Source organism: Ammospiza nelsoni, chromosome 1 (assembly GCF_027579445.1).
Source record: "Ammospiza nelsoni isolate bAmmNel1 chromosome 1, bAmmNel1.pri, whole genome shotgun sequence".
Lineage (NCBI taxonomy): Eukaryota > Metazoa > Chordata > Aves > Passeriformes > Passerellidae > Ammospiza > Ammospiza nelsoni.
Genome location: NC_080633.1, coordinates 105,004,987 through 105,030,641, shown reverse-complemented (window position 1 = coordinate 105,030,641; position 25,655 = coordinate 105,004,987). Strand labels below are relative to the sequence as shown.

Below are 25,655 nucleotides of genomic sequence, written 5' to 3'. Positions count from 1 at the left end.
AGTCAATAAATCACAGTTGAATTTTTGAGCCATCCATGAGTATAGCTGTCTTCTTACCACAGTTCAAGTGTGAATATGAAATCTGTTCTAGGTACAGATTTTGAAATGTTCTGATTCTAACTTATTTTGGCTCTAGAAGAATTGTGATTTAGGATTCAGGTTAATCTGTATTTGATATACCATATATGAAAACAAAACAGTTCTGATTTGTGTTGTTTCAAACTTGAAAGAATTTTTTTAGACATGGACTGTTTTTCAAATTTTTTAAATATTAAATCGTATTTAAGCATTTTATGCCTATTAGAATCAGGAAGCTATAAAACAAAGAAGAGTGAGAATGTCAAACATGCCTGTTTTTTGTTTTTAAGATGGAGTTTAGAAAAGTTTTTAAGTTTTGACATTGGAAAAATATTAAGTTTGATTTCTTTTTATTTGTTTATATTCTTCTTTTGTATTTAGTTGTTTCTTAATATTTGTCTGACTCTTAAAGCCATCTGAAAGTGTCTGTATTGATGAATATGACTACAGAGAAGGTATTAAAAGAGAAAATTGTCAGAAATGTGGTGGAAAATCCTCACTCTGTAATTTGAGTGAAGAAGAGCAAAATTTGCATATAAGTAATTCTTACTCATTTTATAAAATTAGTTTCAGCTATATTCTTAAAACTTTGCTGGGAAAAAAGAGAGATTTGGCATTTGAAAATAACCAAAATACTGTATTTTTCAGGAAGGGGTTTGGCCCTGAAAGTAAAAAGAGGAACACACACAAAGCCAGAAGCAGTTAAGTGTTTTATGGAAATCATACAGAATTATGTACAACCATTTCCAGCATGAGAAAACTGATCTGGAAGTTCAGAGTTTGCATTTCAGTAATGTGGTGGTTGTGAGAGAAGTTGTAATGACTTTCAAAACCACTTCAAAACACTAAAGTATCTAGCTAATCCTGTTTCTCTTGACTCTGGCAGCTAGCTGGAAGGAAAGGATTCAAACCCAAATTATCTACAGAAGATGTGGGAGATCTTTAGATAAGGGAGAAAGAGAAGTTGTTCCTGGGTGGCCGGGATATTGTTCTCCCCAGTGGTGCCCTCTACATTGCACTCTTCTATTTAATTTTTAAAGCACTTTACCATTGGGATTTCTGTACTTTGTAAATAGGATTCAGCAGATGTTTAAGTGAAAACTGTAGAAGAAATGATGAGCTGGAGTGAAGTCTACAGCTGTTTCATATATGGTGTTCAGAAGGTATAAAAGGATTGGACGCCCTCCCTGAGTTAGCATGCTCCAAGCCAGAGTCTGAAAAGCTGACAGGCACAGCAAACCACTGCAGTTATGAGCAGCTCACAGACAGAGATACAGCACAGACTGACCCTGCCTTCCTATGCTGATCCACAGAAAAACTGAATCCAGAGAAGCTTATTAGTACAAACTACTCTTGGCCCAGAAATAGTTGGAAAAAATATGATTGTCGCTAGTGAAAGTAGCTTTTACCCCTTAAATGAGAAGTTATAGACCAAATAACAATGCAAAACAACACTGAGTATTTCCCAAGTGCAGAAATTAGTCAATGTTGTGGCAGAATTGGGAAAGATACGTTTGGAAGAGAAGCAAATTCATAATTAGCAGTTAATATTTTAAGCACACCACCGCAAGTTTGTTAACCAGCTTGGCAAAAAGGGACAGCAAATGGCTGTCAGATGGGAGACATTATATTAAGATTGTGTATCTGAAATATGCTGAATAAAATTGAATAAAATTTCAGCAACTTTTTGCATGCATGGCCCGAGAAGCTTTGAAGAGTAACAGTAAGCTCACTCTCACTCTGTGACTTCCAATAGGAAATGTTTCACAGTAAATCTTACAGATTTACTTCTTTCCATTTGGTAGCTGATTACCGATTTTTTTTTTTCGACCAGTTAGGAATTTTGGATGTTAATAGCATGCCATGTTCAGTGAAATATGTGACTTTCGATGATACCATGGCTGTCCTGTGCTCTCTCTGTCCCAGGATACACTCCCTGTGAGCCCAGCCAGGCTATGGCTGAAACCTATTACAGAGCTTCTGTAGATTCCTTTGCTGCTGTCCTGCATTTATTCTGCTTATATTACTGTTTAGGGACACTTCAGCTGTTAAATGAGCCTGCAAACTGTTCTGATCTGAAATAATCTGAAGGACAAAAGATCTGAAAAAGCCTTAGGGAAATTAGTAGCATGAGGCTAGTTTAACTGAGAGAAAGGAATTCACGTGGGAAATTGGGATGACTTACTGTTTCTGTGTGTTCCAAGAATACCATTTTATAGAGCTCAGGTGCCAAATCCCTGTTTTACTAATTTTCCTCATGTCTCAGTCCGAAATGAGCTGTACCTTGAATTGATTTAGTTTTTATCCAATAGCATAGGCTCTCCTATGCTCTGCTGGGATACCACCGTGTCTGACCGCAGCTGAGCACATGGGATGTGTTTCAAGGGAAGCTATGGAAGAAGTTTGTGGTTGAAGAAAGTTGCAAAACCAGAATTACTTTGTCATTTATTAACTTTTGAGTGGTTAATCAGGGAAGCTCAAGGTTGTATGTACATAATGTGTGTATAGGTTTGTCTGGCAGACCCTCTTCAGCTTAACTGATGGAGGAAAGAGTTGATTTCTTTGTTTGTTGTAGTGTTTCATCTGATTCCTTCTTTCATGTCCTTGTCTGACTCACACTTTTAGCATTTTGTCCTTCTCTGGAATATCCCTCCCAGCTCAGACTGTGCTGTATATATGGATTCTGAGGAATGGTTTAAGTGGAGACTGTGGAAACACAAATGGGGCAAAGCAGGCAGAAGCATTTTTTGATGTTCAGAAGAGCTCTGGGGAGAGGGTTCCAATGAAAAGTTAGAGGAAAAATATTTTGAATTTGTAGTCTAAGACACTAATGGTCACTGGTACTGTCAGTGGTGTCTGATGAGTTGTACCTTCATTTGCCACAACATTTTATCCCTCTGCTCATACATGAAAGTCCCTATTCCATGGCTCCGTGTTGAGTGGAGGTAGCTTTAAAACCTAGACAAAAACATTTGTTCATTTGATGTTTAAAGCAGAAAATGAATAATAGCTGTAAGTATTTGATTTTCATTATAAAAGGTCCCAAAACCTGTTTTAATTCTAACTTTAATCTAACTAGCAGCTTAGGTTATGGATTGTGTAAAATGCTCTCTGTTTTGGCAGATACCGGACGAGTTTCAGACCTCGGTACACAGTTGCATATAAGACAGTGACAGAGCTGGAATGGAGATGTTGTCCTGGCTACAAAGGGGAGGACTGCAGGGAAGGACCTGCAGAAAAGCCAAACACTGCTCGTCGTCCCTCAACACCAGCCAGAGCTGCCGTGAAGAAAGGCACAGGTAACTTTTGTCTGAAATTTGGTATGCACAGTCCTGTCTGGTTTCTTGGTTTGTCTTCTTGTTTTGTCTTCTAATCATTTTGATTTCTACTGAACTCAGCTGCTGCAGGTACAAAAGCCATGTGAAGGACTCTGTGCAGTGGGGAAATAATAGCCAGGCAATAGCAGGCCTGATACAGAGAATTTCCTGAAGAATAACAGAGAAATGGGCTGTAGAACCCTGGCTGGAAGTGCCAGCTGTCTATTCATGGTTCCAGAAAACCTTTGGATAAAGACTGTGGGTTTTGTAAGAATTTACAGGGGTTTTTTTGTGGTTTCTCCAATGTTCACGTAAAAAAAAAGGAATATTACTAAAACACCCCCCCCCAAAAAAAAAACCACAAAAACCCCTGATACTAATTTTAATGGTATAAGAGTTCCTAGCAGTTTCACAATGTTTTGTTTGAGGAGTAAGAGAATTAGTATGGATAAGCCTCAACTTCTGAAAAAATATTTTAAAGAATGAACTATGTTTGTTTGTGTGAGATACTGTCTTCTGAAAGGGCAAGAAGGAATGCTATTACTGCTATATTATGCCTTTTCTCCATTAAGAAAAAATGATAAACAGATGTTTCCTTCTGAAGGACTTACTTTTTCCAACATAATTGGAGATTAGTGTCACATATAGCACTTAGTCAGATTTCCACATGTGTTTTCTGTGTGGTGGAATGTATTGAATGACTGAATACATGGTTTCAAACTAGTCCCATAGATTATATACCTGCTTTAAAAATGAGCTTATAAAGTATTTTGTTAGCTGACCTAAAATATTAATTCCAAAAGATGATAATAAAACATGGGGATCTATATCCTTCTCCTCTCCTCCAGACAAAATTAAAAACTACTTTTGACTTTTCCTGCAGTTTATCCTTTCTTGACCTCTGATAATGTTTGTTTTCTGGGGTTTTGTTCTGGATTTTCTGCAGTTGTTACACATTTTGTGTGAAACTGAACATCCAGATTTGTACATAGCTTTGTAAATGAGGTCCTACTAATGATAAGATTCAGATTCATTAATTGATTTTTGATAGATAAAAAGTAGATTGCAGCTAAAAGTCTTTTCTTTCTGATTTTCATACAATGAGGATAAGTTATTTTAATCTAACAGTTTTGAATGTGTAAATTTTACACTTTTATACATGTTTTTATTGCCTACTTAAATATATGCCAAATAATTAGGTATTTGTGAACCAAGTGTGATAACTGGAGTGTCTTGCAGAACCCCATGTCATATATGGGATGTGTATTTGGATCCCAGGTCAGTAAAACACAGGAGCACAAACCCACTTCAGGCACATAAATGACTGCCACTAAAGTTTTCAGTGGGAATTCAGGAGTAAATCATTGTTATAGGAGAAGCAGTGGTTCTAAGGTGATGTGTATGGACCTGTATTGGTCTGTTATATGTGCTGTAGCTTAGATTCGTTGCTGAACAGGAGGGGTGGTTGCCAGTTCCTTTATGGCCACTGTACCTTGGTAGGAATTGGTCACTATGCTGAAACTTCTAGTTCTGCGGGTTTTGATAACATATTAATTATAAATGACTGAAACTCAGAACAGAAAAGACAACAAGCATTAGGCAGTTTAAACCATTATTTCATTTTAAAGAAAAGTGAAGTCAACTGCAGCTTAATGAAACAGATACCACTGGGAATACTTACATCCACATTTTGTTATTTCTGGGAAACAGATGCAGAGCCAACAGGAGCACCGGAGCCTCCACCATATGAGAAGAGAATGCAGTTTCTTGAGGATGAGTTGTTTAGACTTACACGGTCTGTGATTGAGCTCCAGTCCTCCGTGGCAGGTGTGAACGAAAACCTGAAGCTGACTGTACAGGAAGATGCCAGCAAGATGTTGGTCACTTGGCTGAACAACCTTTACGACCGCCCGGAGCCTGACAGTGCAGTGGGGGCTGAAACAGACACTATTCAGCTGCCAGGCCTCCTCAACAATAAAGACCAAAAAGACCCTTTTATTGATTTTGAAATGGAAGATATAAAAGCTGAGCTGGCTGAGGTCAAAGAAGCCTTGAAGATGAGGAATGATGAGCTGGAGGAACTGAATGGAAAAGTAAAAGGATATGAAGGACAATTGAAACAACTGCAGGAGGCAGCACAAGGACCTACAATAACAATGCCCCGTGACAATATATATCAGGACTATATAGACTCAAAATTTGAGTCCCTCAGACAAGAAATAATGGAAGGATTTGAGAAGAAAATGGCAGATCTGAAGAACTCCTGTGACTATAAAGTAGAGGATATTCAGCAGCAGTATGACGACAGTGAAAATAACTGTGTAGGGATAATGAATGTTATAAGAGGAAAAGAGAATGACTTGAGGAAAGAAATAGATACTCTCCGCACTCAGATTCCTTCAAATAACTCCAGCTGTTGCAAGAAGGGTGAGGGAAATTACTTTGACCAACAGATGAAAGATTTAGATAAGAAGATTGACAGAATTGTGGAAGCACAGAGGATCTTGAATGTCAGAATAGATAATGAAATCATTAGATTGTCGACTCCAGATCTAGAAGATGTGTTGGGTGAGAGGCTGGAGGAGCTGGATGCAAGGATGAATATTACAGAAAGAAATGCTGAAGAGCACTGTTTTTACGTTGAGGAGACTCTCCGTGGTGCTATCGCTGCTGAGGTGGATGAACTGAGGGAATTGTTTGACCAAAAGCTGCGGGCGCTGGAGGTCAGGCTAGGCGGGACTATTTTGGAGATTGCCAACACCACGGACCCAGATGGAATGTTTGCTAATCCTGGGCCTATCTTGCCCAGCGATGCTGGATTTGCAAATGAGCAGTTTGCAGCAGAGATGAATTTTGTGAAGGACAAGCTGCTGTTGCTTGAGCAGCTCTGTGGGCAGAAATGTCAGTCTGCACCACGAGGCACTGAGGACCTTCAGAAACAGCTGGAAGATTGTAACGAAAAGTACAATCAGTTGCTTTTGAAAACGGAGAATAATTCTGTTGTCCTGAAGTCTCTAAATAGCTCTCTTAATGAGAAACTCAGCTTAATTAAGGGTAACCAACGTGACATCCAGAAAATGCAGAGAGACGTACGTGTATTCCGATACAATCTAAATGCCATTGATAAGGATATGAAAAACCTTCAAGATGGCCTGAGTAGCTGCAGGGAGCAGCTTCTGGGTGTCAATTCGACATGCAGAAAAACACAAAGAGGTGTCTTCCGAAAAATTGATCAAATGCAGAGGACATTTGCGAATCAAACTGCTCATTCCAGTGGGAATTGTTGTGGAGAAGTGAAAGACAGACTAGAGCAATTGAATGACCATGTCCTGAATGATCTTAGCAAGTGCAAAGAAAAGACCCAAGGGGTCCAGGAGGATGTTTCAGATGTTGAGAGCAGAGTCTCACATATTGAAAAAGTCTGTGGCAAGCTGGACTCTGTTTCAGACAGCTTGCAGAATATAAAAGAGGGTCTGAATAAGCACGTGAGCAGCTTATGGAACTGCATCCGTGAAATGAATGGAACTATAGCATCGCATTCCACTGATATTTCTGGCCTCAAAAATTCTGTCCAACAGTTTCACAGTCAGGTTTCCAAAATCACTGCAGACATTGAAGGCGTGCTGAAATCTCAGCCTGACACAAGTAAGTTTCTTACTTATTTTTTTTTTACTTTTTGCTTGTTTGTTTGTTTTTTAACTGGCTTTCCTTTCTGAAACTCTTAGAAAAGAACTAAACGAGGGAGGAAAAAATATTACACAATTCCTACTTTATTTTCGCAGTGACTAATTTTGGCTCTTTGCTGCAGAACACCACAGAGTACTTTGAGTGCTTTTAAAAGTATCCTCCAAAAAGAAGAAAAAAACAAAAAAAAAGTCTTACATGTTTTTATGTTTACTTCGAGCTAGGATAAAGACAGTGGGAAAAGAAGTGTTTTCGAATAGTGATTTTAAAGTGACTTTTTTGTAATAATTGTCTGTATTATGCCAATTCATTTGGCTTGATTTTTTTTTTGTTTGTTTTATTTTTTTGTTGAAGATTATTCTGTATTCCTCAGGGAAAATTGAAAAGCAAGTAGAGAAAACTGAAGTCAAATTAATTCAAATTTATGATAAGAAAGATTTCTTCTTAGTTGTGTTCTTAGCATGAGTTTATGCTTATAATTCAGCACCAGCTCTTTGATCTAGAAGTTTCACAAATGAGCTCTGGCATATCTTGGCATGACAATATAAGACTTCTGCTTCATAGCTCTCCCAGAAGCTTGCATTCCCACAAGGTCGTTGGCAGTACTTGGCACATTGCAGCTGGCAATGTTTTAGCACCTCAGCCAGTTCTGTTAATAGTCCAGCATGTTGGTGCAAATCCACCTGCACTTTGTTTAAAGTTTTCGTTAGAGCAGCTGAGAAGGTGGGGCACATTCCCTTTGGCTCTGAGCGCTGGGAAATGGCAACCTCAGCATGCTGGTGAGCCTTGCCATGGAGGTTTAGAGACCTTGCCAAATGCCCCTCTATTCCCTCTGCAGCTCTTGCTCCAAATTCCAGCAGCAGGTTGTTTTCCTGAGAGCTGAAGTTTACAGAAGGAAGCTGAGTTCCTGTTTTCCCGTTTCTCTTAGCATGATGCAAAATCACAGGAATTGCAGACTGTTTTGAAACTGCACTCTTCAGTTGGTTGATGCTTCTGGTTTTAATTCTGTGCACGTATGAGATAAATAAGAGGCCAATTTCTGTGACTGGGTAAAATTAGGAGAGGTGCTGAGGGAAAAGCCTGTGCGCTGTTGCAGCTGATGGTGGCTGGGAGAGATCAGATGCGAGATTCTTGAGTGTTCTTTCTGGAATGGCCAAGTTGTGCCTCATGAAGGGAAGAATATCCTTCTCACCCCAAGGCAGAGACTTGAAAACCTGCAATAGGTGTGTTTCTTTTGTTTAATTGTTTAAAACCAAATGTATAGCACTACTTGACACAAAAGTCCTTCTGAGGTGAGAGGCTTTTGTGTGAAATTAAAAAAAATATTTCTCTTAACTTTAAGGGAGGAAGTGGAGTGAAGAAGGACTGTAAATTTCAGATAATACTTTTGCTGTAATTTTGACTTAAATTCAGCAGGGTGAGAACCTTTATCCCTAGATCTTGCAGAAGCATCCCAGTTTCCATTAAAATGGAACATAGTGTATCTATATAATCCCGTCTTCCCCAAAATTAACTAGCACTAGGGACCAACATTGGAGAAAGGTCCAAGATACATGCAAGTAGTAATATTTCTTCAGCTGTTTGAAGCAGGTGTTCAAGTGACATCATGGGTTGCATTTGTTGTAATGTATTAAAGCATTAAAAAGCCTCTGCACACCTGGGTTTCCATAAAATAATACCTTTTGAGGGCAGACCCCTCCATCCACCACTGGAAGTTAAAAGCCTGTGGAAGGATGCTGCTGCTGGCTGTGGGGTGCAGGCACTCTGAGCATCCCTTGTTGCTCTGGGGTGCCTCTGGCCTCTGAAGGATTCGTGAAGCACACACTGCAGTTCCCAAATGTTTCCAATTACAACAACACTGTCTGGCACAGCAGCCTAAGTAAGTTTTGATGGCAGGAGTTGCAGAAAGATTTTGGCAGAAGAGCCTTTTTTGGAAGTGTTTTTGCGAACCCTGTTACGTGAGTTGGGGTATGGCTTTAACTATTTTTACATTTGTGATCTGCAGCCTTGTCTGCCATACCAACATTATTTGACAGGAAGACCTGAACTTGGATCAGTGGAGAGTTTCTTGTGCACAATTTGCCAGCACATTGTAGCATTCAAATGATGTTATTTGACTTCAGAGGGGCCGAAACAGAAACAAGTTGTTGCTAATAAAGTTGTTGAGGGCAGTAAGGCAAAGATGTGTTGCAAGAAGTAAAACTTAAAATCTTACCAAGCAGTGTAAGCCCAGCAAAGACAAATGACCCTTGTCTTAAAAATATGCCTGTATTTTCTTCCATGTTTTTATTCAGGGGTTTCAAATGCCTCAATCCAAACTAACAAGCCAGCTTAGCAAATGACTGTGTATCAGATACAAACCTAAAGACTAGAAATGTGTTTAATTTGTTGTAATGCCTGGTGAAGGTAGTGAAATGTACTGCAGCACACAAGGCAGTGGTGGCATCAGGCACTAAGCTTTCAGGGAACCATGCATGATGTGCTGTCCAAGGTAAAATGATCCAGCAGCTTTCCATCCACATTAGATGGTGCCTTCCCCCAGCGCCATGTCTGCTAGTCTAAGTGGTTCTCATTGCATTCTGTCCCTCTCTGTGGATGTGATTGCTCTTCACATGGCATGACACTGAAAGCCATGCCAAAGTTGGTGGTCTCTATTAAAGTACTGCCTTTTTGTATGTATATATAGATATATAGATATATATAGATATCCATGAACTTTTCCAGGAATCAAAAGTGGGGTCTTGCAGCCAGATACCGTGCTGGGAGTACAGTTTTCTTTGGTTACAGGGATTTGACCTGACCTGCAATTCCTGTGGTAGTTGTCTGTGTACCAGGGCTTTGAAACCAACAGCAAAATGTTGTCTGATGAAGTTGTGGCCTAAGAAACCAAATGTGTGCTCTGCATTACAGCATGGATAAAATGCAACATAAAATTTTTAATGCTGTAGTGTGAATAGTCATACAGTCAATTCCTCTGGGCTCCCTGTGAGCTTGTGCACAATGCTGCTTTCTAACAGAATTGTAAAACCCCCTTGGTGTCTATAACAAAATTCAAGCGACGTCTTTTGGGCTTCTTGTGAGAGCAGTCACAGATGCCTTTATTCTCTAGTTAGCTTTATGCACTTCATTTCTGTGTGTTTGGGGGCTGAGGAGAGCACCAGAGGATGCTGGTATGTGATGTGGTAACCACATTGTCCCTCACAACAGTGGTGACAAGCTGAGCAGCAAGGCTGCTGCTGCTGAGAGCAGTGTTCCTGTTCCTAGCTCTGTAATGATCTCAGCTCTGTCCTTGCCTTCCCAGATAGATGGGAGGATGATGGGAAGATTGTGTTCATGGCCTGCTCAGCCAAGTTCAAACAGATCTGTACTCACACATATCTGATTGCTTCCACTTGAAGGTGAACTTTAGGCCAGTGATTCTGGATTTAGAGTTATGGAGATGGGACAATTCTGAATATTGCAGTGTTCATGTTGCATGCAAGGAAGCAGTTTGCTCAGGATATGGGATTTCAGCAGTTGATTGTTATTTAAAGGTCTAGAAAAGCAAGCAGAGAAATGTAGTTATTTTCCTAGTGTTGTCCCAAATAATTGTCTTAACGAAGCTTAGCATAATTGACTCAAGAAATGACAAGTACATGCATCCCAGGCTAAAGTACCTTGTCACTTTGTTTTTTCAATGAGGTTAATCTGAAGATTTTCGTTGAAGGTCTAAATCAATGCCTCTATGGAAGAAGTTGTCTTACAAAGCAAATAATTCTGTTAAAAATTCGCTTTGATACTTTCAGGGGGTTTTAAAATTTTTTTAAAGATTTTTTTTAAATTTTAAGGTTTTTATGAAAATAGTTTTAATCTGCATGAAGCAAACATTTCACTGTTTAGGCCTCTGCCTTGTGGACAGAGTTACTGAGTGAGCTTCAGCCCAACTTTGTGGACCATTGCCTGTATGAGTTTCAGTTCTCTTGGTGGTTAAAAGTCAGCCAGCAGAGATCAGGGAGGTTTTTTCCTAGCAGCCATATCTAGCAAATGAATGCAGGTGGTGTGAGACTTTGGCTTCAGACAGCCTCCCAGTACTCCTGAAGGTTTATGTAGGCTTTTAAGGCTTTTATGAGACTGAAAACAAGACATGAAATTCACAAGGGTAAAGTGCAGGTGTGGAATAGTCACAGAACAGCACGTGGGTTGCCAGTGATGCTGTCTGGACCCCAGCCATGTGTTGGACACAATACCTGTATAAGTTTGTTGTAAACTCTTCCCCAGGTGTGCAGACTAAGGCTCTCCTGGGCTCCCCAGACACACAGCAGAGCCAGGGGAAGGCTCACACCACATCTGCTGCTTGGCACAGCCAGATGGGTTAGCCCTAGGCACTGGTGAATTTTGGACTGTACTGAATTGAAGTGTTTCATTGTGAGCATCACTCAGAGAGGTGGTCTCTGCCGGGCACCTTGGCAGGCATCTCTGGTATGTGACAAGTTGTATCAGATAAATTTTTAATGGGTTGTAGCTGTCATTGCATCTGCTAAAATCTACACATTTGTAAATTTCTGTTCTTAGTGTGAAGGTAATTCAGCTTTACACTTGGGAGGGCATTGCATCTAGGACTTCATTTTTATGAATAAACCAGAATTCCCATAAAGGGCTTAGATCCTGACCAGATACACAAATGGAACTATGTCAGTGCTGTTCAACCCTGATGTCATATGGGTTGGATGCCCCAGTGGAAAAGTTTTTTAATGGTATCTCTTTGATTTAAACAATAAAGAATTTTCTGGTAGATTATATCTTTGAGTTCTCCCTTTATTGGCAGAAAATATTAGTCATGGAAGCACTAGGACATTTAAGCTTGTTGCTTTTTAAAGTAAGGGGAGAAACCTCTTAACTCATGTTCATTTACTGATGTTTTTTGCTGTGGATAATTTTCTTTATGATCATGCTAGAAGGACAGCCTTGTGCTAAGAGTTGTGGGAGTGGAGAGTCGAAAGGAAGCACAGTGGGTGTGAGGGGCTGGGGAGAACTGAAGTGAGAGGAGAGAGAGGGACAGGGAGAGCTTGCTCTGGAATGAAGGTACTGCTGGGAATAAGTGTGATGCTCTGCCTGTTTGGTGCAGAAAGGCCAAGCTGGTGTAACACTTGAATTAATGTTCATAGGTTATTTGATTGCTGCTTGTCCTGTCTCCAGGCTGTCTTCATTTCTTTCCCTGTGCCACACAGGCTGTAAGGAGTGGAGTCTGTAGTACTTCAGGAGTGGAACGGCGTTTAGCCAGTGCAGTCTTGGGTCTCAGGGAGCAGGTGGCCTCCAACTCAGTCCTGTTTTATTTTGAAGTATTTATCATGCAAAACCATGCAAGCTTATGTTCTATTTTAGGCAAATAATTTTATATTTTTCCTCCTCTTTCCTCCTGTCAAAGGGCAACCAGAAGTCCCGCAGCATCCCTTGCCACCAAGGCCTCCCGTGCAGCCCCAGCCTGGCATTTCCCTGCTGCCATCCCGGCCCAGGATGCATCCCCCCCGGCACAGGATCCCCCTCCTCCCACCACAGCTGAGGCCTCCCCCACGCCCAGCTCTGCCAGGGTCAGCAGTGGTGCCACTTCTGCCTGGAACAACCGGCATCATCCTGGAGACGGGGGAGGCAGGGCCTCCTGGCACGGTTCTGATGTCTGGCAGAGGGCGCCTGAGGAGTGCGGATGGCCAGGCCGGCCAGAGCACCATGCCCATTGCTGAAGGGTACGCTGGAGCACCAGGTGAGAGAACCAGGCTGGTAGTGCATCACTCCTGAGTGCAAGGGATGGGTCAGGCCTTGCTGGAGAGCTGACACTGAGATCTGCTGTGCTCTGCCAGCCCCCTTTTGGCCTCTCATGGACACCCACTGAGGCTGTTGCTGTTGGGAATGGGTTTTCAGCAGAGATGATTTGTGAATGGGCCTCTGCAGCCTCCAGCTGGTTGCAGGAGTAGGGGAAACACACTCAGTGCCAGTTTTGCTGCCTTTCCAAGGATGCCAAAGCATGAGGTCAACAGAGATGATGTAAAATCCCTGGTTACTGCAGCAGTCTTTGCCACTAGGGAAACTCAATTTCTTTTTTCCTTCCATAGTTCTTGCAGTGGATTTAGTACATTGGAGTAATAACTTGGTTCTCTTTGCCATGACCACCCCGGTTTAACAATAATTGAGCATTTCATAGGGGACACTATTTAATAGCTGTTTTGGTAGGTTGCTCTTCAGCAACCAGGGATGCTTTCTCGGGCACTGCAGTGATATTTGCTCACAATGTACTCTGCTGTGTACTGAGTCACACATATTACTTTTCCTTTGTAGGATATCCAAAGCCACCTCATTCTACCACGGATTCACAAGGTAAGGCAGTCGTTTCCTAGAAATGTTTCACGTGGGTTCCTAATGTTTGTTTCAGTGCCTGGAAGGTCATGGCTGAGAGAAAAAATGTGTTAATTTTTAGCATTTAACTTTAGCATTGAGGAAAATCTGATCAATATTTTCTAGACCTAAGCATTAAAACATAATCTGTATCTTTTGAAAACAGATGGAGGTGAGGAGAGGAGTTGGGTTTTGAAAAATCATTTTGGGTTCTTGCTACTTACTTCACTGTGTGTTTTTTAAATGCAGAGAGTTTGTATTTTCTAGCCTAATGTCAGTATGCACCTTTCTGTATGCCTTCTAAATGAGAAAATAAATGATGATTTTATTATTTCTTTATTAAAACATGAATAAGGCCAAGACTAAGATCTTGAATAACTGCTGGCATCTTTATGAGGTTGTTCTCCTCTTTGTTACAGTCACCAGGGCTCAAGTTCGTGACTTTAGTGAAAGCAGGAGTGCTGCCACTGACAGCCACTGATTAAAATTATTCAGAATGCAGTTTTCTTGGTTTGCTGGGGTGCTTTTTTTTTTTCAATTGTTAATATCACAATTTATTTAGGAATTTATATGATGAACAGGTATAAAATTTATGTGGGACATGCTGGTTGGCCTAGATAAATATGTTGATTGGGTGCTGCCAGTAATGCAGTCTCATACTCAAGATATTATCAAACCCTGGGGAATGGTATCCTTGATCAAAGTATTTCCATATCCTCTTCAAAAAAAGTTATTTCATCTAAATTTGTTTGAGGAAATATGGGCAATAGATGGAAGTAAAACATCAGGGCTTTATGGAATTCAAAAACCTACTGCCCCAGGACTTAATTTAATGGCCATAACAGAATCACAAATAGACTTCATGAAGAATGGTCTGGGGACTGACAAAAAAAGAATTGTAAAAAGTTTGTGCTCTCATTGTGATATTTATACCTGCTAATTAAAATTCCATCATAGCCTTAAAGCAATCTTTTTGCATTTGAGGATTGCGGTGGTAAGAACAGGCAGCAATAGATGAGGTTTCTGGAAAAGGATAAGAAGTAAAGAAACATTCATTTATCTTGATGCCAGCAAAGCCAATGTAGATGTCTAGATTTCTGTGATAAATGGATTTCCTGGGGGTTTTCTTCCCATTGCAATTTATAGAGAGCAGTGTTTTAATAAGTTTATGCTAAAACTGTGTGAAACAGTAGGTGGATGTTAGAAGTGTTGAAAAGTCAGGGCAAGGCAGGAGTGCACCCATCTGTGCTTGGTGGAACGTGTTGGTGGAACAGTTACCACCCTGGGATCCAGAGGGAGATGGGCTTGACCAAGGAGTTAATTTTCCTGATCCATGCCACTGAATATCTCTCTAAATACAAGATATTCCTGCTGATCTGTCCTTAAAATCCCCACAGTGTACCTTGCAGACCTCAATGGCTGATAGTCAGAAAACAGAGAGATAAGGGTCATACCAAAAACTGTTAAGGCTTTTGTGGAGTTGGAGCATTTACATCCCCTGTCCCTAATCTGGCTGGATTGATGGGCTGAGGACAATTGGATGAGGTTCAACATGACCTCAAGTACCTGACAAGTACCAGTGCTGCACTTTGGCCACAATAACCTGCTGCAGTGCTGCGGGCTGGGGGCAGAGTGGCTGGGAGCTGCCCAGAAGAGAAGGATCCAAGGGTGCTGGTCAGCAGTGGCTGAACATGAGGCAGTGTGTGCCCAGGGGGCCAAGAAGGCCAATGGCATCCTGGCCTCTATCCCAAATAGTGTGGCCAGCAGGACCAGGGAAGTGATTCTTCCCAGTATTTGGCACTGGGGAGGCCACACCTGAGGTGCTGTGTCCAGTTCTGGGCCCCTCAATCCAGGAAGGACACTGAGGTGCTGGAGTGTGTCCAGAGAAGGGCAGTGAAGATGGTGAAGGGTCTGGAGCACAGGTCCTGTGAGGGACAGCTGAGGGGGCTGGGGGTGTTTAGCCTGGAGAAAAGGAGGCCCAGGCGTGACCTTATCACTCTACAGCCACTGAAAGGAGGCTGGAGCCAGCTGGGCGTCGGCCTCTTCTGCCAACAAGTGACAGGACAGGAGGACATGGCCTTAAGCTGCACCAGGGGAGTGTTAGGCTGGACATGAAGAAGAGCTTCTTCACAGAAGGGGTGACTAGACACTGGAATGGAGTGCCCAGGGAGGTGGTGGAGTCACCGTCCCTGGAGGTGTTTAAGGAATTACAGGATGTGGCACTCAGTGCCCTGGTTGATATGGTGGTGTTCAGTCATGGGTTGGGTTCCATGATCTCAGAGGTCTTTTCCAGTCCAGTTGAGTCTGTGGTTCTAGTTGTCAGTGTCTGATGAAGAGAGAGCATTCTGGGGCAGAATTCAGCAGTTAACAGTGCTGTGGAAATTAATAGCTGCGGAAGGGAAAATTTTTGGCTTATCAGAGGAGGAACTTACTGTGTGAATAAGGCACCAAGGAATCCTTACTGTCTCATTAGCTCTGGACAACTGCTTGTGATGTCTTTGGCAGTCTTCACTCAGTGCATTTTGTAGTACTCAAATTCAAATTTGAAAGATGACCAGACCTTCTTGTACTATAATTCCTAATATAAGAAACTTGTACTATTAAAATGGCCTTGTCAGTACTCTCATTTCTGTTTCTGAATAGCTTCTGTTACATAAAAGCACTGCTCAGGAAGAAGGGCAGGTTGAAGGCTCCAATGCTCCAATTCTGTCTTCTGGGACTAAAGCAGCCCACTATCCTGCTTTTCTTGAATGTTGAGGCATGATTTGCATCTTTCAGTACCAGAGCATTTCTTGATTTTTATTTTTTCAGATTCCTTAGCTATGTATAAGGAACAATAGGCAAGTGCTGGAGCAATATTCTTTTGCTGCAGTGTGAAAGGATGGAATTGTAAGAGCAGACAGATGTTTTACTAACAGACTCAGCAGGAAAGTATGTGTGTCTTCATAACACACCAAGATATCATCCACATCAGAATCACTGTGACTTAGCAGAGCAGCTTCATGGAAATCAGTGTGGTGCTGTGCTGCATGGCCAAGCCATAGGCAGGAGGAATGTTTCTGAAAATGAGATGTTAAGGTCAAATTGGAGCGTTTAAAAAAAAATAGGCAGGGAAGTGATAAATTGCTTGTATTTTTGTCATATAAGCTCTAACTGAAATTACACACTTTGCCCTCATTTAGATTTAGGAGTATTGACCATATGTGAGAGGAAATCTGGCAAATCCTCCTTACTCCTGCTGTGTCCAAGGGATTCATAAGTGCCTATTGACAAATGAATTATGTATTTATTCTTTCTTCTGTGTCAGTTCTTGAAGAGTCCTCATTCCAGTTGCTGAGCAGTTGTCCGCAGCACCCTCATATTGTTATTTTTTTCTCCTTTCATCTTGATAGCAAATGCCTATGCTGTGTGCTGTTTTGTTTTTGCTTCATGATCTTTTTTGTCTTTTCTTTCCTTCTGGCCCTTGGGCTCTGTGGGAGGCATGAACTGTGCTTGGAACCAGGAGCACAGCTAGCAGATGGGTGGAAGGAGATGTAGCCTAACAAGGGCCATCCATGCATCTTCTGTGTTTTTTTGACTCCTCAGAATGCATTACAGTAGCACAGATTGCCAAGAACAGACTTACCTGCTCCTGCTTACCTGCATGTGTAATATCTCAGGTTAAACCTTCTTTAATGCATCTGAAGTCAAAAGAGCTTTTTCCTCCCCCAAAAGGGGGAGTAAACCTGCGGTTGAAACTTTTGTGAAACTTTTTGTCTGCCTGGCAGTTTCTTCATCAGAGCTGTGCCTGTGGTTCAAAGCTTTAAAATGCTTTAATTTTCTTTTCCTGATGTTTATACTTCCTCAATATTGACTAGTTAAGTGAAAGTAAGTGTCCAAGCCTGGACCTTCCTTCAAGAAGCTGAACTTTGATCTTTGCACGAAGAAAAGTGTTTGCAAGAGGGGACATGTAGGAGAAGGTGGTGCTTTTTGAAAAAGCACTGCTGAGGTGTTGGTAGGAATTGTGAAAACTTCAGACAGGCACAACTCCATCTAGAAGGTGGGAAGAGGGGAAGAGAGTGCAGACACAGTGCATCTTTACTATGTGACCTTGTATCACCCCCTGAACTGATTTACAGGATATTTAGACGGGTTTAAGATTTCTCCTGTGACTAGATACATATGGTGTGCTAAACTCAGCTGCAGATCTGAAGCAATTTCATCAGCTTAGCAACAAATAGTTACTTCTAATAACTACTCTAGCAATTAGTGAAGGAAAATCTTGAAGGAAGCTGTGGAGAGCCAGGGAAGGAGTCGCTCCTTTATTCAGGTGACACCAACCCAAACAGAGCTGTTGCTGCTCCAGAGCTGGCAGTGTTTCTGGGCAGGCAACATGTGGTTTGTTCCATTTTGCAGTGTTACTGCAGGGGAAAGTGAGCCAACAATTTGAGGTGTGTTTTCAGTTAATTTCAGTCTCAAGGTAAGCTGAGAGCAGCTTTCTGTGTAAGCAGCATTGTGTTAAGGTGGTGGAGCTTTACAGAAGCTGTTTAAGTAACTAGGCTTCCTGCAATTAATTTTGGTCCTTTCAAATAACCTCATCTTAGCTTGCAGTTGCACCTGCAGGCACGCTGGCAGGTAGGAGTAATGAAAAAGGGCTTCTGTCTATCTTCTGAGCTTGAAACAAAATGCTGAATAAGAAGATTTCCAAAGATAAGGGAGGCAGCTGGTTACCAGCCCCTGAGGGAAATCAATGTAGTTATCTGCCAGTTCTGAAGTTGCAGGCTTGTCTTCCCCTTTGCCTTCTCCTCCCCATCCCCCCAGGCTGAGTTATTCAGAAAATCAGTGAATAGCAGAACATTTGTATATCCACATTTTAGGTGAAGTTATGTGACTTTTTAAGCTTCAGTTTTAAGCAATATCATCTGAATTAGATTGGATTTAAAGAAAAGTGTTTTTACACTGGTCAGGCACTGCAATTTCCCCAGGGAAGTGGTCACAGCACCAAGCCTGACAGAATTCAAGAAGGGTTTGGACAATGCTCTCAGGCACAAGGTGTGATTGTTGGGGTCCTGTGCAGGGCCAGGAGTTGGACTTAGGTGGTTCTTGTGGGTCCCTTTCAATGCAGGATTTGATGAATTTAGCATTGTTGCTGATGGGCATCTCTGATTGAGAGGGAGAGGCCAAACATTAATTTTAAGGAAGGCAGAAGGAGCAGAGTAAAACAGCAGCTGTGGACAACTCTAGGGCATTTGTTGTTTCTCTACTTGCCCAGACATAGCAGCAAGAATTGACTCTAGCAGTGTGTACTGCCTTAAGGAAAATGTTTAAAGGGAAGGTATTTGGAATGGGACTAAGTGACTGAGCACTGAACACTTGATATTGTCAGTCTGTTAAAAGTAAAAATTCATCTTAATTGTCCAAATTATATTTCATCCAACTCAGTCTAATAGCAGTATTCATCTAGCATTTGGATATCCACTATAAAGTACCTAAGTGTCTGTTTAATCTGGTGAGAAAAGAAGGAAAAATTGTCAAGTGAAAAGTTCCCCAAAAGAGAAGTGCTGGAGAAAGACAAAAGGTTCTTTTTGCATTAATACAGAAATGTTATATATTCTTATAGCCATTTTCAGTGGGCTTTGGCAGAGAAAGTGGGAGATCTAAGCTGTGCACATGACAAGGAAAGCTGGCAGGAGCTATAATCTTTAGCATTCCTATGGCCTTTGTGATAGTGATGGAGAGTGGAGATGTTGAAAGGCAGCTTCTGTCCTAAAAAAAGGTCTTGGGCAGAAGCATCGTTGAATTGAAGGGTGCTAGGATTTCCACTGCCGGCATTTTACTAGCCGTGTACTGTTTCCTTAGAAGGGAAAACAAAACCCATAAGATACCTGTGGCCAAGGCAGGAACTTTATGGTGCTCATTAAATTTTATGATGAGATACCTGGGGCCCGGGCCAGGAATATGTATTCTGCTAATTCCGGCATCCTGCAATTGGCAGTGTTAGTACAAGTGGAGTATGTGCAGGAACAGACGGAGGATTATAAAGCATCATAGGGACAAGGCTGTGTTATCATCCTGATGTCGTTCTGACTCGTGTTGTTACCCATTCCAGGACCTGCCACTGCTGCTGTGCCCTCCCTGGTGTCATTTTCTGCTGGGCTCACACAGAAGCCCTTCTCCAGTGATGTCGGCGTGGTTCACTTCAACAAAGTGCTTGTGAATGACGGAGACTACTATAACCCCAATACAGGTAACAGCCAAGGAATGCACCCACAGGCATGCTGAACAGGCAGGAGCAGGGGTTACCAGTGTTCCGTGTTACCTCAGGCCTTGCTGGAACATGGAACAAACCAAGTCCATCTAAACCAGACACATGGGGGTAAAAGCTCCCTGTGGGTGTGGACAGGCACACCCTTTCATGGCTGGTTTTCCATGACTGCCCAGTACTGCTGAGGCCCAGCTCACCTCTACATTTGCCCTGCCAGCACAGCAGGGCAAATGTAAATGGGTGTGCTCCTCAGTCCCCCTGAGCCCAGCTGAGCAGAGGTGAGGTTCCTTACTCAGCCACTTCACCGTGGCTGGGTCACGGGGAGAGGGAGAGGTTCTCATATTGCCTCTCCAAGGTCCCTAACTGGGAGCCGCCTACTTCTCAAGCACAGAGTGCAAGTTGTGCCTTCACCTTCGTGACTCCGATCAGTTGGTCGCCTGCCCAGGCTGACCTCGTTGCCTGCACAAAGCAGTGGGTGACCCACGTGGCTTTATGTCTGTCACTGTGCTCAGGGCAGTCAGGTGTCCCCGTGTTGAGTGGCTGTGGGCAGTGCAGGCTCTCTCTGTTCTGCAGGCATTTTCACATCGCCGTACGAAGGGCGCTACCTGATCACGGCCGTGCTGGCCCCGGAGAGGGACGAGTACGTGGAAGCGGTGCTGTCCGTCTCCAACGCCAGCGTGGCTCAGCTCCACACCGCTGGCTACAGAAGGGAACTGCTGGAGTATCACAAACCCTACTCGGGGAAACAGACCTGTGGTGGTCCTGGGACGTTCCACCTTGTTCTTCACCTCAAAGCAGGAGATGAAGTGAACGTCGTCGTAACGGGAGGCAAACTGGCCTACACAGACTCAGATGAAATGTACTCCACGTTTAGTGGAGTTCTCCTTTATCCTTCCATTTCTCATGTTTAGGTTTACCTTGAACAGGGGAGAAGGGTAAGATATTCAGAAGAAATTAAGTGTAATAAAATTCAAAGCTTTAATATATTCCGTTTATATATTTGATTTCAGTGATGGGTTTATAGTCTGTGGGGAAACACTTTCCTTGTCCCTTGTTAACAGAGGTAGCTCCAAAGACATATTTCTGTAGCTAAATGAACTCCTTCCCAAGCCCTTGTACAAGCAGAACAACTGTTTAAACAACAAGTATGTTCCCAGTAGATACTTCTGCACTGTGCTCCAGCTATTCCCTAGTTTTTCAAATTGTCCCTAGTGTATCAAAGTTTACATCTCTGCTCAAGTTTACAGTTGTGGTCAGCTATTTTCATGTTTTCAGTCAAGCAGAGCCAAGAAAGTGAAATTGTAGTGGATATGGTTGACGACTTTTTATTCCTTGTATTATTTAGTAATGTGCATTGGCATAATCAGTTTGTTCAGTGCAATTGCAAACTGTGGTGGTGCAAAGCAAAATGATATTCACCTGCATCAGTTTTCTTTTTTGCCTTTAAGGGCCAAACACTGTGCTAGGAGACAAGGTGGGTGACTCAGTCAGGTGGAAGCAGCAGCACAGGGAGAAACTTGCCTCAGCTTTCTGCTGGGAATATGTTATATATGAACGCAACGTGCAGTTGCTACTACTGAAGGATTCAGAACAGTTATTGTCTATTTATGGAGTAAAAAAGATGATTGGTTATTCATGACACTCTTGAGATTAAAGCTTGCTGCTGAAAATTAATAAAACAGGTCAGAAAAATCAAAATCAACTTTGCTTAGCTAGAAGAGTGGTGATTTTGAAAAATTTTAAAAATTTTACAGGGCCTGCTTCTGGCAGTCCAGAAGTGTTTGCATTAGAAAGAAAGTTTTTGGTGCATAAGACAAATCAAAGAAAAAATGGTTAATAAAGGAAAATAATGTTATTAGTCAATATAGTCAAATGCACAAACCAACCCTCTGCCAGAGTTGTTGTGGTAGCCTCCTGCATCAGTGCTTTCAAGTGAGGTTTGTTTTAACACTCAGCATCTGTTTACATGGATCAAGCAGCCTTCTTAGCTTAAACAGGTAAGCGCATCTGAGGCAGCAGTATTTTATTTTGCACACTAGCCACTTCTCAGTGGAGATAATAAAAATGATGCTTTGGCTCTTAGGAGTTAGCATTTTAATCACTTCCATGGCTGAAAAGAAACTCAGCCATGTTTAACTGAGAGCAGGACTGTATATTCATTTTTCACATGTACATATATTTGTCACCTGTACATTCTTTATATCAGCTGACCTTTTTAGTAGTCTGTTCATGCCACATAGAGCTGTATTTATCATAGTGGTTTGTGTAGTGTATTTTCCTTATTGCAAATGCAGAACAGCTGTTTGTAGCCTCAGAACAAACAACTTTTTAAGGTGGGGGAAGAACTCCCTGCACTGTAAAGCAGTACATTGTATTTAGCTGAAGCTCTTCCAATCTGAAGAGATCAGATGAAGACTTGTGCTTTTGTTACTTCGTTTTGGAACAGATACTCCCTAATAACTGTGTTTCCAGGCAATGAGTTGGGGCCTTCCCACAACAAACTATCACATCCTGGAAGCTGAATTGCTTTAAGAAGAGCAGGCAAAAAAAACCCTTCTGTCCACAGGGGACCTCTGAGTCAGTCCTGGTGCAGCTAGGGTTGCACTGGGGCACTTGTGAGCACGGGAAGGAAACTGTGGGTGGAGTTTTAAAGCACCTGATTTGGGAAGATCTCTTGACACCTGATTTCCAGAAATGACGGTGTTAGAGGTAAGCAGGAGCTGGAGCAGGCTGTGTTTGTCGTTGGAAGGCTGTTTCTGACAGAGCAGCAGCCAAAGATGTACAGTGAATTTGCACTGATGGAAGGAGCCGCCTCCATCCCGTTTCCCTGCCTGTGTTTCTGGACCTGAGCATTTGCACGCAGTCAGCAACTGCATGCTCATTCAAGGGGGGTTCAGCTTTCTTTTGTCCTTTCTGTCCCATGCCTTCCTAGGGCTCAGAATGGTAGGGACAGACAGGAAGGGTTGTTTTCTGTGTTTTCAAAAGCCAGGCATATAATACGCTTTTTTTTTGCTTTAAAAACATAATTTCTTGTTACGTACAAAAGGCAGAGAAGCACTTTTCCTTTCAGGATATTTTTCACTCTCCTCCAGAAAGCTGTGTTCTCTAAGAAGCTGGCTCCAGACTATGTATGACTCAAGATTATTGTTGCCTTTTCTAAAAATGACTCATGGAAACAAACAAAATGAGCTGAGTGCTTAGGGAGACCTAGCTGCCAAACATAAACTTTTTGTTCCACCTCCCCCCCAAGTGAGAAATTTTTAAGAATCAGCAGCACAAGTTTAGTGCTGAGAGTTGCAAATCAATTATTTAATCATTATCTATCATTTAATTATTGTCTAACTGCTCCAGGAGATTCCTAAATCCAACCCACAGATCTTCACAAGCCCAGTTCTGCTGATGGGACAGGGCCATCTTCCACCAGAAAGTTTCCCTTTAAACCCAGGATCTGCTGCTGCCTGTGCTGGGACAGTTTAAGCATCAAAATGCAGCGTAACTGGTACTTGTACACTGCTGTAGGGCATTCCCTAAACTGTGTCACAGCAGGGCACAACCCCAGCACCTTATTTTGAGGACACTTTTGGACTTTTGAGGGAAAGCTTCCCATTCATCTCGAGCTGTGTGGATGGGTAAAGCTATGTCCTTTTACAAGGAACCTCTATCTAAGATTCCCACCTTCGTTGAGAGGGATTTGACCTTAATTTGCACTTCCTTGGTAATTGCTGTAATCAGGGTAGGTGGTTTGGTTCCTCCTAATTAGGTTATTTTCCTGGAGCTTTACAAGGTGGAATATTCACCCAGCTGGGAAGACCACAGGGATGCAGCCCATCAACAGGCAAAGGGAGAATGGAACCTGAGTTTGTGTCTGCTCCAGTCAGTGCTTGGATTAAATATTAATAATGCAAGAGCTGGAAGAGACTTGGGCACAAATGCATTCATAGGCCTGACAAGGGTTGGCTCCACACAGAGCAGCCCAGCTTCAAGGGAAGGAGCAAGAGCTCTGCTCCAGAATACCTGAGCTTGCTGACAGAGCATTTACATCTGGTGAGAATCAGCAGCAGCACAAGGAAAGACCTGCACTGAAAGGAGCATATCTCACTGTGGGTTTATGATTTGACTGCTACATCCAGGAGAATCCACAAGGCTCAAATAGGAAGCATCTGTGAACTGAGAAAGCCTTAAAAAAAATCCAGTAGGTGGGAGCTCTAAGATAGGACTGGTGCCTGTCTCACAGATGACAGTGCTACCTTTTAGAGCTGCTTTGTAGGTAGTTCAGTAATGCAGTACATGAGAATTGCAAGACTCTTAGACAACACAGTATCTGTTGGGCCCAGTGCTCTAATTTGATGTCAAAAGAGGAAGAAACTCAGAAAGAAGAAACTCATCTTCTACCAGGCAAAGCTCTGCAGGCAGATGTGTGTCTGACAGTCCCTCAGCCAGTCACAAGGCCCTGTGGTTCCTAGGGACTGCAAAAATCCAAACCAGATCAGTCTCCAGGGCAGCATCACTTGTGAGACAGGTGAGTTCCCAGAGGCAGGGCTTTAGCAGCCAGAACATCTGAAGCCAAGCCAGCATGCTGACAGGCAGAGACACTTGCCTCTGGCCAAACGTGGCAAGCGTGTCCTAAAACCCCAATGTGACATATAAATCAGTCATATCCCCAGGAAAGACTGCAGCAAAGCAGGAATACCATTTTTCACTGCAAAAAGTGTAAAAAAAATCCCACCTCATTATTTTAATTTGCTATTAAGACCTCTGGAGACAGCAAAGACATTTTTCTACTGCCCACTTTGAGAACACTTAAAGCTATGAGGACTTTCTGTGGTACTCTATCACATTTCCTTTCAGTGTACACCAGGCTAGTTGCACCAACTTTGTGCAGTGTCACTGAGCCTCCAGTTGGTTTGATGAAACCAGCTGGCCCAACAAGAAAAATTAAAAATAGTCAAGCAAGCTGTAGGTGGAAAGCATATGAAACAGCATGCCCATCACCACCCCATGCAACTTTAAAATGTGCTAAGAATGCAAGGTGAAGAGTTCCCCAACTACAATCAGGAGATTCAAATCTGGATTGAACTCTTTCCTGAGAATACAGCAGGCATTTGGAAGTGATTGTTTGCTGATTGGCTAAGTCCTTGTATTACAGCCCAGAAGTGGCCATGGGTCTCTTTCACTAAAACTAGAAATGTATTTACGGTCTCAGCTTGGAGATGGGAGGAATCTGCGCTCCACTGAGACTTTCTCAGCAGGTACAGGTCAGCTGCTGGTTGCTCCTGCATAATGGCACAGAGTTCAAATCATCCAGCTACCAGGAATACCTGGGGGCAGTCTCCTGTCATCACAAGACAGACTTGTGCTGCAGCCAACATAACCTTTTTGCAATGTGCCCTGCAGACTTGGGATGCAGAACAGCAGCCCTGCCAATTTTTTGTATATGGGAGATTTCAAACAACACCTTGTAACATGTTACTGCATAACCAGGTTTTGGCATTTATTTCATTGTCTTGATTGTGAAAAAAGGAACATTACTAACATTTTTCAGCAAAAAGAACAGGGCATTTCAAAGTATGATTTAGGTATGCATGTCTACACATATATTAATGCATAAATAAAAATAATCTCAAAGGGGGAGAGAAATATCCAGGAACACGAAGAAAGTGTGTGACAGAAAACAACTGCAGATATGTCCAAATAAAGCCTACCTCTTGTGTAATGCCTTGATGCTCTTTTGCTTTCCAGGGAAAACAGCAGCACTGTAAGCCAAAAATTTTGTTCTCTTCTCCACCACCTTTAGAATTGCAGTTTCTGCCTTCTCAGTCAAGCTTGCATGTAGATTTAAAATGAGTTTTCAGTGTCAAGCACTGTGTTACATAGACTCTGTAGTACATAGAAGTTCTGCCAACACAGCTCTTGTCCATCTCAGTTGCTCAGTCACTAATTGCCCTAATTCCTGGCAAAGATGGAAT

General features: G+C 42.3%; 1 protein-coding gene across 1 annotated transcript in view; it reads left to right on the top strand.

Annotated features, from left to right (window-relative positions):
- EMILIN2 (elastin microfibril interfacer 2) overlaps positions 1-25,402 on the top strand; it is a 36,112-nt gene extending 10,710 nt beyond the window's left edge. The window contains exons 3-8 of the mRNA XM_059470064.1: positions 3,202-3,377; positions 5,106-7,040; positions 12,484-12,816; positions 13,389-13,427; positions 19,534-19,671; positions 20,263-25,402. Of these exons, the coding sequence (XP_059326047.1) occupies positions 3,202-3,377; positions 5,106-7,040; positions 12,484-12,816; positions 13,389-13,427; positions 19,534-19,671; positions 20,263-20,600 (2,959 nt within the window). The 3' untranslated portion in view covers positions 20,601-25,402. The remainder of the gene's footprint in view (positions 1-3,201; positions 3,378-5,105; positions 7,041-12,483; positions 12,817-13,388; positions 13,428-19,533; positions 19,672-20,262) is intronic.
- The last annotated feature ends 253 nt before the right edge of the window (positions 25,403-25,655 follow it).